Source organism: Sapajus apella, unplaced genomic scaffold, assembly GCF_009761245.1.
Source record: "Sapajus apella isolate SASKATOON/1434 unplaced genomic scaffold, GSC_monkey_1.0 scaffold186, whole genome shotgun sequence".
NCBI lineage: Eukaryota > Metazoa > Chordata > Mammalia > Primates > Cebidae > Sapajus > Sapajus apella.
The window spans coordinates 709,964-722,488 of record NW_022437126.1 but is presented as its reverse complement, the minus strand read 5'-3'; the positions used below and the strand labels follow the sequence as shown (position 1 = coordinate 722,488).

At 53.6% G+C, this 12,525-nt stretch overlaps 1 protein-coding gene across 19 annotated transcripts in view; it reads left to right on the top strand.

Moving 5' to 3' along the window:
* The window catches only part of MINK1 (misshapen like kinase 1), a 64,197-nt gene that overhangs the window by 45,110 nt on the left and 6,562 nt on the right, over positions 1 to 12,525 (top strand). For 9 of the 19 annotated variants that reach the window (XM_032268784.1, XM_032268775.1, XM_032268774.1 and 6 more), the window contains exons 2-16: positions 874 to 939; positions 3,171 to 3,227; positions 3,320 to 3,445; positions 5,878 to 5,988; positions 6,428 to 6,518; positions 6,967 to 7,097; positions 7,394 to 7,448; positions 7,603 to 7,681; positions 7,923 to 8,098; positions 8,575 to 8,644; positions 9,040 to 9,250; positions 10,861 to 10,974; positions 11,424 to 11,510; positions 11,719 to 11,934; positions 12,150 to 12,323. In XM_032268784.1, coding sequence (XP_032124675.1) covers positions 874 to 939; positions 3,171 to 3,227; positions 3,320 to 3,445; positions 5,878 to 5,988; positions 6,428 to 6,518; positions 6,967 to 7,097; positions 7,394 to 7,448; positions 7,603 to 7,681; positions 7,923 to 8,098; positions 8,575 to 8,644; positions 9,040 to 9,250; positions 10,861 to 10,974; positions 11,424 to 11,510; positions 11,719 to 11,934; positions 12,150 to 12,323 — 1,764 coding nt within the window. Of the gene's footprint in view, positions 1 to 873; positions 940 to 3,170; positions 3,228 to 3,319; positions 3,446 to 5,877; positions 5,989 to 6,427; positions 6,519 to 6,966; positions 7,098 to 7,393; positions 7,449 to 7,602; positions 7,682 to 7,922; positions 8,099 to 8,574; positions 8,645 to 9,039; positions 9,251 to 10,860; positions 10,975 to 11,423; positions 11,511 to 11,718; positions 11,935 to 12,149; positions 12,324 to 12,525 lie in introns of those variants that run through there. The other 10 variants (XM_032268777.1, XM_032268776.1, XM_032268782.1 and 7 more) reach the window with 5 other exon arrangements.

The window sequence follows — 12,525 nt, the reverse complement described above, 5'->3', positions numbered from 1 at the left end:
TGCAGGAGCTGCACGAGTGTGGACAGTACTGGACTATATCTCTCTTCAGTTTGCAGCAGCACCTCCCAACTTCTCTCTCAAAAAAAAGTTCTGCTAGGAGGGTGTGGGTGGCCTCCCGACACAGCTGTGTTGCTGAGGCCAGGCCTGCCTGCCCTTGGCCCAGTAGGAGGATGAGCCTCTTTAGAGGCTTTGTTTGAGCCTTTTGGGCCCTCTCCTCCTGGTACTGCTTGGCTCAGAAAAGTAGGAACTGAAAGTTCTCCTTTCTCAGAGGCCCTTTCTCATCATCACCTGCTCTCTCCCTTCCTCTAGGTCCCTTCTGCCCCTAATTGTCTCAAACCCTGGCCTGGAAGCCCTCAGTCTCCTGGGGACTGGGAAGAGGGAAGGACAGAATGGTGGCCCTCAAATTCCTGCTCCCTGCTAGCTTTTCTCATCCCCGCTTTTAAGGAATAAGATAATAATGGTCATTAACTTTTATTGAGCACACACTCTGGTGCCAGAAGCATTTTAAGCATTTTATGGGCATTCCCTCACTTGAAATGTGAGTACCAACCCCAGAGGTTGGTACTCTCATTTTGCAGGTGAGGATACAAACAGTTTCTCAGTGAATTTGAAACTGGGAACATGTCTTTGAAAAGCCATCTGGGCTCTGACTTCCACGTTCTCTTCTTCCAACTTGTCCCATAGAACATTCGCTCTGAACCAATCCAGGAAAAGGGCAGCCAGCCACCAGGGTTACCGCTGCATGACCTTCCTGATACGCCAGTGTTCACTCTCATATCGTGACTAGATACCACTTTTCTCCCCTCTAGCTCTGTAATCCTTTTCTGAAGTCCTGACACGGTATTCTATCTCCCTCCTGTCCCCTGCTCCTAGGACCCTGCTGGGATCTTTGAGCTTGTGGAGGTCGTCGGCAATGGAACCTACGGACAGGTGTACAAGGTGAGATGCATGCTGTAGAAGTGTGACCTCCACATCTGCACATCTGCAGGGCACTCTTGGGAGGAGTGGAGGAAGTAGATTCCAGGTCTGGAGGTCTGAGCGGGGGCTATGGGAGATGCCAGAGGCTGGGGCCCTGGTAAAGGAAAGGAAAGAGTACCTAGGAGGCCACGCTGTTGCTGCCTCTCTCTGCCTGAGTGCAGAACCAGTCCCGGACATGGCAAGAACAGGCCAGCAGCCAGGCAGGGCAGCCTGTAGCAGGGAGAGCAGGCAGAGCGGCATGCGGACTTCGGATTCAGAGAGATAGCCAAGGCCAGAGGTGTGGGTTTAGCCCCTCCCCGGACCACAAGGAGGCCAGGACTTAGAGGCAGTGGGACCTAATGGGTGGCCTTCTGCAGAGGAAAAGTGGCCTCTGTGCTCCTGCAGCTGGCCTACTGCAGAGCTGGAGCCAGAGCTCAGGCTTTCTGCTTTCAAGCTGCCTCTGTCCCCCACAGAAGTGTCCTGTTACAGGTGGTAATTTTTGGGTAACTTACAGATGGTAACTTTTGGGTTGGCCAGCCCAGCCCTCTTGTGTGGCCTGACCACTGCTCACACTTGGATGGGGGAAGCAGCTGCAGCAGGGAGAATGTTCATGGTGAATGCTGCCTCTGACTGGAGGCCGCCTGGGACTCATGGCTTGCTTTTTCATCTCCAGAGAGAGTGCTTGATATTGTCACAAGTCTCTTCTGCATCTCTAGCCCTGTGTTTCTTGTGTCATGAGACCACCTGCCTTTCTCTTATGCTCTTTCTTTTGCAAGCTTTGGGGAAACAGGCACCCCACCCCCAATCTCTTGCCTCTTTGTTGCCATGGGAATAGTGGTGCTGTGTGTTCCTGCTGCTCTGGGCTTGGGGTCTTGAATGGCTGAGGATAAAAATAACCCATAGTCTGGCAAAGCCAGTTCATCCCCCTAACGGGCCACGTTTCCTCACCCTGCTCTTCCCCAGGAAGGCTTTGGGCTTTCCTCTCCAAGCCTTAGATGTTCCTGCTAGGAATTTCAGAAGGATGGCTGGGGAAGAGGGCAATGGCTGGGACACACTCAAGAAGAGGAAGTTTTGGCCAGATGCAGTGACTCAGCACTTTAGGAGGCCGAGGGGGGTTGATCACGAGGTCAGGCGTTTGAGACCAGCCTGGCCAACATAGTGAAACCCCGTCTCTAGTAAAAATACAAAAACTAGCCAGGTGTGGTGGCACACACTTGTACTCCCAGCTACTTGGGAGGCTGAGGCAGTGAGCCACTCCCACCTGAACATGGGAGGCAGAGGTTGCAGAGCCAAGACCACACCAGCCTGGGTGACAGAGCGAGACATTGGCTCAAAAAAAAAAAAAGGAAGTTTCTTTCTTTTTTTTTTTTTTTTTGGAGCCAAAGTCTGGACTAGGCTCAAAAAAGGGACTGGTGATGGGAACATTAGCACATGTCAACTGGCCCCTCTGTTTCTCTGAGTTCCCTAAAATCTCAGCTCCTCAGCTCTGTCTGTTCTTTCCCTATGGACAAGAGTAAAAGACTTTGTGGGTGAAATTGATTCTGGGAGAGGCCTCTGTCCAGAGTTGGTGAATCAGGAAACACCCCAGCATTTTGTCTTGCTTAGGAGAAGAGGGTGAGGCCAACCCTTCCCTCCGTAGCCTTCTCCTACTCCGTCCATCCTCCATTAGGATATAGAAGTATTTTTCACTCCTTGCTCTAACTTTCAAACTGTAAAAAATCCAAGCCAGAGAGGCTGGAACAGAACATAAGTGTTTCTCACTCATCTGTTCTGAGTTTTTTATGGGAGGAGACCCTTCGCCTTTATTGAGCCTATAACTTGGAAGTCCATTCTAGGTGGTTTTTCTGTTAGCCATGGTGGCTCAGGAGCCCTCTCCTCTGTCCACTCCTATGACCAGCCCATACACATTATGTGTAGCCGCAATGAGGGGTACTTTGTTTCTTTTTCGTTTCTTTTTTTTTTTTTTTTTTTTTTGAGACAATCTTCCTCTATTCTCCATGTTGGCCAGGCTGGTCTCAAACTCCTGGTCTCAAGTGATCTGCCTGCCTCAGCCTTCCAAAGTGCTGGGATTACAGGCATGAGCCACCACACCCGGCTGAGGGGCACTTTGTAATATGGAAAACAGTCAAAAGATGTGGCTGTGTCTCCCAGAGTCAAGCCCTCTTCGTTGCTCCCTGAGCAACTCAGATCCCTCAGATCCCTCTGTTCTGCAGGGTCGGCATGTCAAGACTGGGCAGCTGGCTGCCATCAAGGTCATGGATGTCACGGAGGTAGGGAATGGGGCTGGGCAGTGGGAGGGTCAGACCATCAAGAAGGGAGTGTGGGGGGAGGTCTCAAGGCTCAGCTCCTCCCATTTGCCTAGGACGAGGAGGAAGAGATCAAACAGGAGATCAACATGCTGAAAAAATACTCTCACCACCGTAACATTGCCACCTACTATGGAGCCTTCATCAAGAAGAGCCCCCCAGGAAACGACGACCAGCTGTGGGTGAGAAGTGTCCCCCTGCCTGCCCTCCCCACACTCTCTATCTCCAGGCTGTTCACTTGGACTCAGTAGACTCAGTATCAGTGCCCTGCATCTCTGCTTGCCAGCTCCGCTCCTTCCAGTCTACCCAGCCTCCCCGTCCCTGGACCCAGAGAGGCCTCATGCCTCACAGATAGCCCTGCACTCCAGCCCCTATGAATTGCAGCATCGCAGCCTTTGCATGTTTTGGTGGCACGGATCCTGGCATTTGCCCCAACCCTTGCCCTAACCAGTATTTCACACTGTGTGATAGGCTCTTACTAAATAAATATAATCCTGGCAAAGGCTGGAGAGACCATGGGGAGGCTATCAGTTTTCTTGCCTTTGAGCACAGCTCCTGGGAAAGCAACAGAACCAAAATATTTGTGAGAGATGACAGAGCCCAGACCACTCCCAGCACCCCAGACGCTACAGTGTGCCCAGCCCTTCTGGGTGACCATTTAAACCATAGCCTACTGTGTTGCTTGGGCCTTCCCCAAATTCCTCCTGCCTGGCCCAGAACATTGCTGAGAGTCACTCCCCTCCCTAGCCTGGGCACTGGTGCTGACAGATTCCCCCAGCCTCACCTTTTGTGGTACTGAGCCCAGCCCCTGAGGATGGAGCTCAGGAGAGAATGTGGCAACGGCTGTTGGGAGTTTGGTACTAACGCCAGGTCTCCCCTCTCAGCAGTCATTCAGACAACAAGCACTTATTAAGCACTTCTGTATACTCTGTATAGATGAGCATGAGCCATGATCCTGGCCTCCAAGGCCCTTCGGCTTTTTGGGAACACACACACACTCATGAACCCAAAGGAAGGGAGAAAGGTAATGGGTAGGTCTACCTGCCAGGTGTGGATGGTGGAGATTGTGGCAGACTAGAGGCATTAGTAGCCGGGCACCCGCTTCTGCACCTGTTGGGCACAGGTCCTCCCCTTCTCTCACTGTGCTCTGCTTTCCAAGGGGTAGGTAAATGCAAATTACTTTTATTGCATATGCAAATATACATGTCCATCTAACCTTTTCCATGCATTGGATGTAGCTTTTAGTGAAAACTTGGATAAGCATGCTGATTCCCAGGAAGACTGGTTGGCATCATCTTCCCATATGGCTCTGCCTCTGGGTTTCAGCTGCTGTCCCTGGGAGGTACAGACCCAGAGCTCTCCTCATCTCCTGGCCTTGTTACTGTCTGTGCTGGAGGAGTTTCTCTCAGTGTCTTCCCAAGTTCCCTCCTGCAGCTGTCTAGGTAGACCCAACACACTCGTTTTGTCTCTAGCAGACCTGGGCAATCACTGATTCATAGCCTCTTTTTTGCTTCTAAGTCAGGAACTGGCAAACTTTTTCTGTGAAGGGCCAGATAGTAAATATTTTAGGCTTTGTGGGTCCTATTTGCTGTCACAGCTGCTCAGTTGTGTTGTGCCATGAAAGCAGTAATAGACAGTACATAAACGAATGAGCTTGGCTCTACCCCCAAACACCTTTACTGAGGTCACTCAAACAGAATATGATTCCCTTTTTTGTTTTTTTCCGCAGCAATTTAAGAATGTAAAACCCACGCCGGATGCGGTGGCTCAAGCCTGTAATCCTAGCACTTTGGGAGGCCAAGGTGGGTGGATCCCCTGAGGTCAGGAGTTAGAGTCCAGCCTGGCCAACATGACAAAACCCCATCTCTACCAAAAATACAAAAATTAGCCAGGTGCAATGGCAGGCGCCTGTAATCCCAGCTACTAGGGAGGCTGAGGCAGGAGAATTGCTTGAACCCAGGAGGCGGAGGTTGCAGTGAGCTGAGATTGTGCCATTGCACTGCAGCCTGGGCAACAGAGTAAGACCCTGTCTCAAAAAAATAAATAAAATAAAAATCAATCTTCACCTCCTGATAAAAGCAGGCCTTGGGCTGGCCATAGTTTGCTGACCTCTGATCCAAAGCGTAGTTCTTTTTTTTTTTTCTGAGATGGAGTTTCACTCTTGTTGCCCAGGCTGGAGTGCAATGGCACAATCTCAGTTCACTGCAACCTCCACCTCCCGGGTTTAAGTGATTCTCCTGCCTCAGCCTCCCAAGTAGCTGGGATTACAGGCGCCCACCACTACACCTGGCTAATTTTTATATTTTTAGTAGAGATGGGGTTTTTCCATGTTGGCCAGGCTGGTCTTGAACTCCTGACCTCAGGTGATCTGCCTGCCTCAGCCTCCCAAAGGACTGCGATTACAGGCGTGAGCCACCACAACCAGCTTTTTTCCACTCTCTCCTGACATCAGGAAGTCTTGTGGCCTTTGTGAGGCTTCTGTGGCCCTTGCTCTCTGGCTCATACCAGTTCTAGTTCCAAGGCCTCTCGTCCTTCTCCAGGAATCTAGCAGGGGGTGAGGGGGGTAGCTTGTCTGACTGATACTTTTCCTTTCGGTACCTTCCTGGGATCCTAGCTGGTGATGGAGTTCTGTGGTGCTGGTTCAGTGACTGACCTGGTAAAGAACACGAAAGGAAATGCCCTGAAGGAGGACTGCATCGCCTACATCTGCAGGGAGATTCTCAGGGTGAGCTCAAGGCCCCCCTTTCCTTCTCCTTCTCTACTATCCTGGCTGGAGCTTCTCCATGAGCAAAAATCCTCCCTGCATTGGGAGGGAACATAACTGCCCTCTTTAGGGAGCAGTGGGCCTGATGGGGGTTGGATGTGGAGGTAGGACCCCAAACTTGGGAAGTGTCAGGCTATTGGAGGAGACAGTCTCCTCTTTTCCAAGCTCTGCCACTTCTCTACTTGTAAACCTGCAACTTCAGGGAATTCACCTGGAGCCACCACTCTGAGGAAGCTCTCCAGGACAGCTCAGCCTGCTTGGGCTCCTGGGGGAGAGGGTCTGCTCCTTCAGCCGAGCCCTGTCTAGACTGATTGCTCCCTGTCCCCTCAACTCACTCCCCACTTACTCTTTCCCACCCCATCCAACACCATGGCTAATTTTCCCTGCTCTCCTGTCCCAGGGTCTGGCCCATCTCCATGCCCACAAGGTGATACATCGAGACATCAAGGGGCAGAATGTGCTGCTGACAGAGAATGCTGAGGTCAAGCTAGGTGCGCCGGCTCCTGCTGAGGCTGACGGGGGCCCTTTCACCTCCAGAACAGAGAATGAGGGGCCCCTTTTCCGCTCTGGTCGCTCAGGCCTAACTCCCTTCCCTTCCCCATCTCCTCCTGGAATGCCCTGCCTCCTGCTGAAAATCCCTCAGGAAGCTCTTCACCTGTCACCTATTATGAGCCAGGTGCTCTGCAGGTTGTCTGGGGAAATGACCCTTCCCGCCTGGTATGCTGTCCCATGATCCTTTTACCTGGGTTTTTCTCTAAGATGCAGGAAGATGGAATCAGGTTCTTAAGGACGTTGGTGGGATAGAGGAGGGTGCTGGGATGTCTGGGTAGGGCCAGGACCTCAGCTGCCTAAGGCAAGTCATGTGCATGTATGCAGGGACCTGAGGCAAGGGAGCAGAGGTGACTCCCCATGCTGAGCCTTCCGTCTGTGTCTTCACAGTGGATTTTGGGGTGAGTGCTCAGCTGGACCGTACTGTGGGCAGACGGAACACTTTCATTGGGACTCCCTATTGGATGGCCCCAGAGGTCATCGCCTGTGATGAGAACCCTGATGCCACCTACGATTACAGGGTATGCAGTGGAAAGTTGGGAGCATGGGGGCTGCCAAGGGCAGGAAGCAATGTGGAGACCATGGGGCCTGCGCAGGCTGGGGAAAAAGGAAGTTCTGACGATGTTAGCAGTGAGGGGCTGGGGAGCATCTTATGGCAAGGCAAGTGTGGGTGGGGAGATGGGATGGGTGGGAGGGCACTGCTGAAGGAAGGGGTGTGGCCCTGGAAGGGTCCTGCAGAGGCTGGCATGGTGGGTGAAGAGAGGTTGTGGGCAGAGTTGTCGAGAATATTCACTTGTTCCTTCTCTCCCGTCTACAGAGTGACATTTGGTCTCTAGGAATCACAGCCATCGAGATGGCAGAGGGAGCCCCCCGTAAGTGCTGAGTCTGCCGGGAGTAGGAGGGGAGAGAAAGGAAGGGCCCAGAGAATGGCTGTAGGGAGGAGGTGGGTCATGGGACCCTGCTGAGGAAGGGTCCTGTAGCTCCCAGTGCAGTGAAAGGGACTGAGGGCGTCTCTTCTGTGTCCAGCTCTGTGTGATATGCACCCCATGCGAGCCCTCTTCCTCATTCCTCGGAACCCACCACCCAGGCTCAAGTCCAAGAAGTGGTAGGTGTGAGTGTGGTCTCTGGGAAGGAAGGTCCCTGGACAAGGCCATCCCCACCTTCGTGCCCTCTGTGCTCAGACTTGGATTTCACCAGAGAAGAGATTTTGGGGGGCAGAGGGCGGTGACTGATGTTGGAAGACAGGAGGCACCTCATGGTGGCTTGTGGATGAGTGATCCGCCTCTTCCTCCTGCACCCATCCCTTCTGAGGGGACCTTCCCAGTGTGAGCCACTACTGTTTCCAGGTCTAAGAAGTTCATTGACTTCATTGACACATGTCTCATCAAGACTTACCTAAGCCGTCCCCCAACGGAGCAGCTACTGAAATTTCCCTTCATCCGGGACCAGCCCACGGAGCGGCAGGTCCGCATCCAGCTTAAGGACCACATTGACCGATCCCGGAAGAAGCGGGGTGAGAAAGGTCAGTGGGCAGGCTGGAGGTGGCAGGTCCTCGGGGACACTACAGCATGGCTCTTCTCTACCAGCCCTTCCCCCTCCTGGCTTCCCTTCCTGCTCCCCTCCTTGGCCCCAGCTCTCCCTATCTAAGGAGATCTTTCTCAAACTTTCAACTCCAGAGGGGTTTTCCCTCCTTTCCCACCCAATCTGAGTCAGCCTTTCAAAGGAGGACTGGCCTTTCACATCCTTACAAAAACACCCTCAGCACATGCGTGTGTGAGCACAAGTACAGGCTCTGCTACACCTCAGCTGCCCTGGGACCCAGGCCCAGTCCCCATCCAGGCCCACATCTGATTCCCTCATTGCTCCAAGGAAGTGGGTGGGGCCCCTCATGCTTGCCCACCCAGACAGACCTTGTGGTTATCCCCACCTGAAGTTTCCCTAGCCCACAGCAGGGTCTGCGGAACTGGGTGAGTTAACAGTGGTGATCTCCCCCTGCAGAGGAGACAGAATATGAGTACAGCGGCAGTGAGGAGGAAGATGACAGTCATGGAGAGGAAGGAGAGCCAAGGTGGGCCTGGCAGGTGGAGAGGGAAGGGGGGTCGTTGCTGAGTGGGGGCACTACAGTGGTGCTTGGCTTTGGGGACTCTCAGCCTGGGGCTGGTGGGCACCAGAGAGGTAGAGACTCATAGAAACCAAATTTCCAAGTGCTAAGAAAAGAAATGACTGAGCAAGAGCTGGGAAGAGAGCAATTCAGGGGTGAAAGTGGGGTGCAGCAGTCATAGTAAAAGAGGACAGGGCTGAAGACAGAGCAGAAGGGGACGGTAAATCTCCTGGCCACCTGGGATTGGACAGAGGCAGAGGCTTTGATCCAGTTAAAGCACCCACTCAGGCAGGTCCATGGGGTTAAGAGGGGGAACCAGCAGGATTCTGACCCCAATGCTGCTTTGTGCCACCCCTGCCCAGCTCCATCATGAATGTGCCTGGAGAGTCGACTCTACGTCGGGAATTTCTCCGGCTCCAGCAGGAAAATAAGAGCAACTCAGAGGCTTTAAAACAGCAGCAGCAGCTGCAGCAGCAGCAACAGCGAGACCCTGAGGCACACATCAAACACCTGCTGCACCAACGGCAGCGGCGCATAGAGGAGCAGAAGGAAGAGCGGCGCCGTGTTGAGGAGGTGGGCTTTTTAAGAAAAACCCGGCCCAGGCCTGGCATGGCCTCCTGCTGACCGGCCCCGGGGTCCATTAGGACCTCAGGGAGAACAGGTTTTAAAATGCCTTAATGCCTTAAATGAATGGCATTTCTGTTGAAAAAATTACATAATTTCAAAGTTCATGATGAGCTGGAATTAACAAAAAATGTGTCTAAATAGTAGGCAATAACCCACAGCATCCACACTGTCCACCTGCTATCCCCAAGGCAGGCCCTGTCATTATTGAACAAAAGATAATTTGCCAAAAAACCTGCTACAGAAGAGCCTTCTGCAGTTTTTAAAATATAGGCCGGGCACGGTGGCTCACCCCTGTAATCCCAGCCCTGTGGGATGCCAAGGCGGGCAGATCATGAGGTCAGGAGATTGAAACCATTCTGGCAAACACAGTGAAACCCCGTATCTACTAAAAATACAAAAATTAGTCAGGCGTGGTGGCACATGCCTGTAGTCCCAGCTACTCAGGAGGCTGAGGCAGGAGAATCGCTTGAACCCGGGAGGCAGAGGTTTCAGTGAGCCAAGATCTCGCCACTGCACTCCAGCCTGGAGACAGAGTGAGACTCCGTCTCCAAAAAAAAAAAAACCTCAAAAACTGTAAAGTAAAATAAAATAAATATAGCGTTCAGATAGCAGAGTAACACAAACTCCTATCTAATAAAGTGTTAACGGCTGGGCGAGATGGCTCACGCCTGTAATCCCAGCACTTTAGGAGGCTGAGGTGGGCAGATCACCTGAGGTCAGGAGTTTGAGACCAGCCTGGCCAACACGGTGAAACCACATCTCTACTAAAAATACAAAAATTAGCCGGTTGTGGTGGCAGGCGCCTGTAATCCCAGCTACTTGGGAGGCTAAGGCAGGAGAATCGTTTGATCTCGGGAGGCGGAGGTTGCAGTGAGCTGAGATCATGCCATTACACTCCAGCCTAGGGGACAAGAGTGAGACTTGGTCTCAAAAAAAAAAAAAAAAAAAAAAAAAGGCGTTACCTGGAGAAGGCCTGCCAGCAACTTCATTGTATAAATAGGCAAACGTTCTTTCAAGTGTGGAGGCCCCTTAGGGCTTGTGCTTTTGTTGGTGGTGGTGGTGGTAGGCTTTGTGATCAGAAATGAAAGTAAAGTACCACCTGGGCATCCGCGCTTGTCAAGGAGTGGGCCGGGTCCCTCGGTTCTGTGCTTTTAGTGCACGGGCACCTGGTGCCCTCTTGTGGCCAAAGGCTATCATTACGACCCACTCTGAACTTCCAGACAAAGGTGGATTTTAGGCTAGGAGTGTTGGGTAGGCTTGTTTTGACTCCCGGTTTTGTTTGTTGTTTGGTGGGGATGTGGGTAGAGGAAGGTGTTGTCCAGCTAAGCCCACTCTACAGGTAGTATGAGTCTCACAGCCTCTCCCATCACAGCTGCCGGCTGTTTCCCGAGCCCAGCCCTGTGGGCCTTTGGGTAGGGATGGGTATATGCAGAAACAACCGGTCTCTCTCACCATCCACCCTGGTGAGCAAGAAGAGCTCCCCTCCTTGTCCATGGAGGGGCAGTGCTGCCTCGGTGTCCGGTATGGTCCTTAAGCCCACCTCGCTCTCCCCACAGCAACAGCGGCGGGAGCGGGAGCAGCGGAAGCTGCAGGAGAAGGAGCAGCGGCGGCTAGAGGACATGCAGGCTCTGCGGCGAGAGGAGGAGCGGCGGCAGGCGGAGCGCGAGCAGGTACAGCGCCGCACTCGCATCCTTGCCCTCCCGCTCCTGCTGCCTGCCGCCCCTGCTCCCCGTGCCCTTCCCCTTCTCTCCCCCACCCCCAGATTCCTCCTATCTTTTCCAGCTTCACTCTTTCTCTCTGTTTTCTCCCACCCTTCAACCCCAACCCTGGCCCCCTCCCTCCTCCTGTCTCCGTGCCTCATTCCCATCTCTTTACCCCATCCCTGACTCTCCCCGGCCCTTCCCTCATCACCCCTCATTCCCTGTGCCCTCTTCTTCCCCATCTGTGCCGCATGGCCCCCTTGGGGCTCATCCCATCCCCTCCCCTACCTCTCTCTTACTCTTTCCTGCACCTCCTCATCCTTCCCCCTTTCCTCTTCCTCCAACTCGCTGCTGCTGCCCTCCTCTGCCTCTTCCTCCTTCCCTGCCCTCTGCCCCCCACCCCACGCCCCGCCCCCCAGGAATATATTCGTCACAGGCTAGAGGAGGAGCAGCGACAGCTCGAGATCCTTCAGCAACAGCTGCTCCAGGAACAGGCCCTGCTACTGGTAACGGGTCCCTCGGCGTCCTCTGGGAAGATGCTTTTCAGAGCTCCTTTGCTGGAACGGGATGGGAACACTTCAAGGGAAGGGATTCACCCAAGACATCAAGGGAAAACATCTCCTCTCTAGGCAGTTGGAGAAAAGAGAGGGCATGCCTCCTCTAACTCCCGGGGCCACACCCTCCTGAGCCCTCTCTCCCTACCCTTGGGCCCAGGAATACAAGAGGAAGCAGCTAGAGGAGCAGCGGCAGTCAGAGCGTCTGCAGAGGCAGCTGCAGCAGGAGCATGCCTACCTCAAGTCCCTGCAGCAGCAGCAGCAGCAGCAGCAGCTTCAGAAACAGCAGCAGCAGATCCTGCCCGGGGACAGGAAGCCCCTGTACCAATATGGTCGGGCCATGAATCCCGCTGACAAACCAGCCTGGGCCCGAGAGGTACTCACTGCCTCTTTTGCCTCCTGAGACTGCAGTCCCACTGCCTGAGGCCTGCAGAGCCACAAGAAGTGGTTGTTTACAGTAGCAGGCACCAAACAAGGGAAAAGAGCACACAGCACAGAGCCTGGGGCAGGAGTGGTTAGGGCAGGTGGGACCCTACATTGTCAGAACAGGGAGGCAAGAGCTGGCCTGCTTAACATCCCTTCACATCACAGGTAGAAGAAAGAACGAGGATGAACAAGCAGCAGAACTCTCCCTTGGCCAAGAGCAAGCCAAGCAGCACAGGGCCTGAGCCCCCGATCCCGCAGGCCTCCCCGGGACCCCCAGGACCCCTTTCCCAGACTCCTCCTATGCAGAGGCCGGTGGAGCCCCAGGAGGGACCACACAAGGTGAGTCTCCACGCCTGTCTTAACGCAGACACAGGGAGCTGTGCTCAGAGCACAGGGACACACACCCGCTCAGCTCAGAGCCGGGACTACAGAGCATAGGATGTGTGGGCAGAGACACTTACCTGCTTCTTGCTGCCTGTGTTTGTCCTGACATAGCTGTCCTCAGGCTCTAGGAACCCCCTGTCCTTTAATGGAGGAAGGG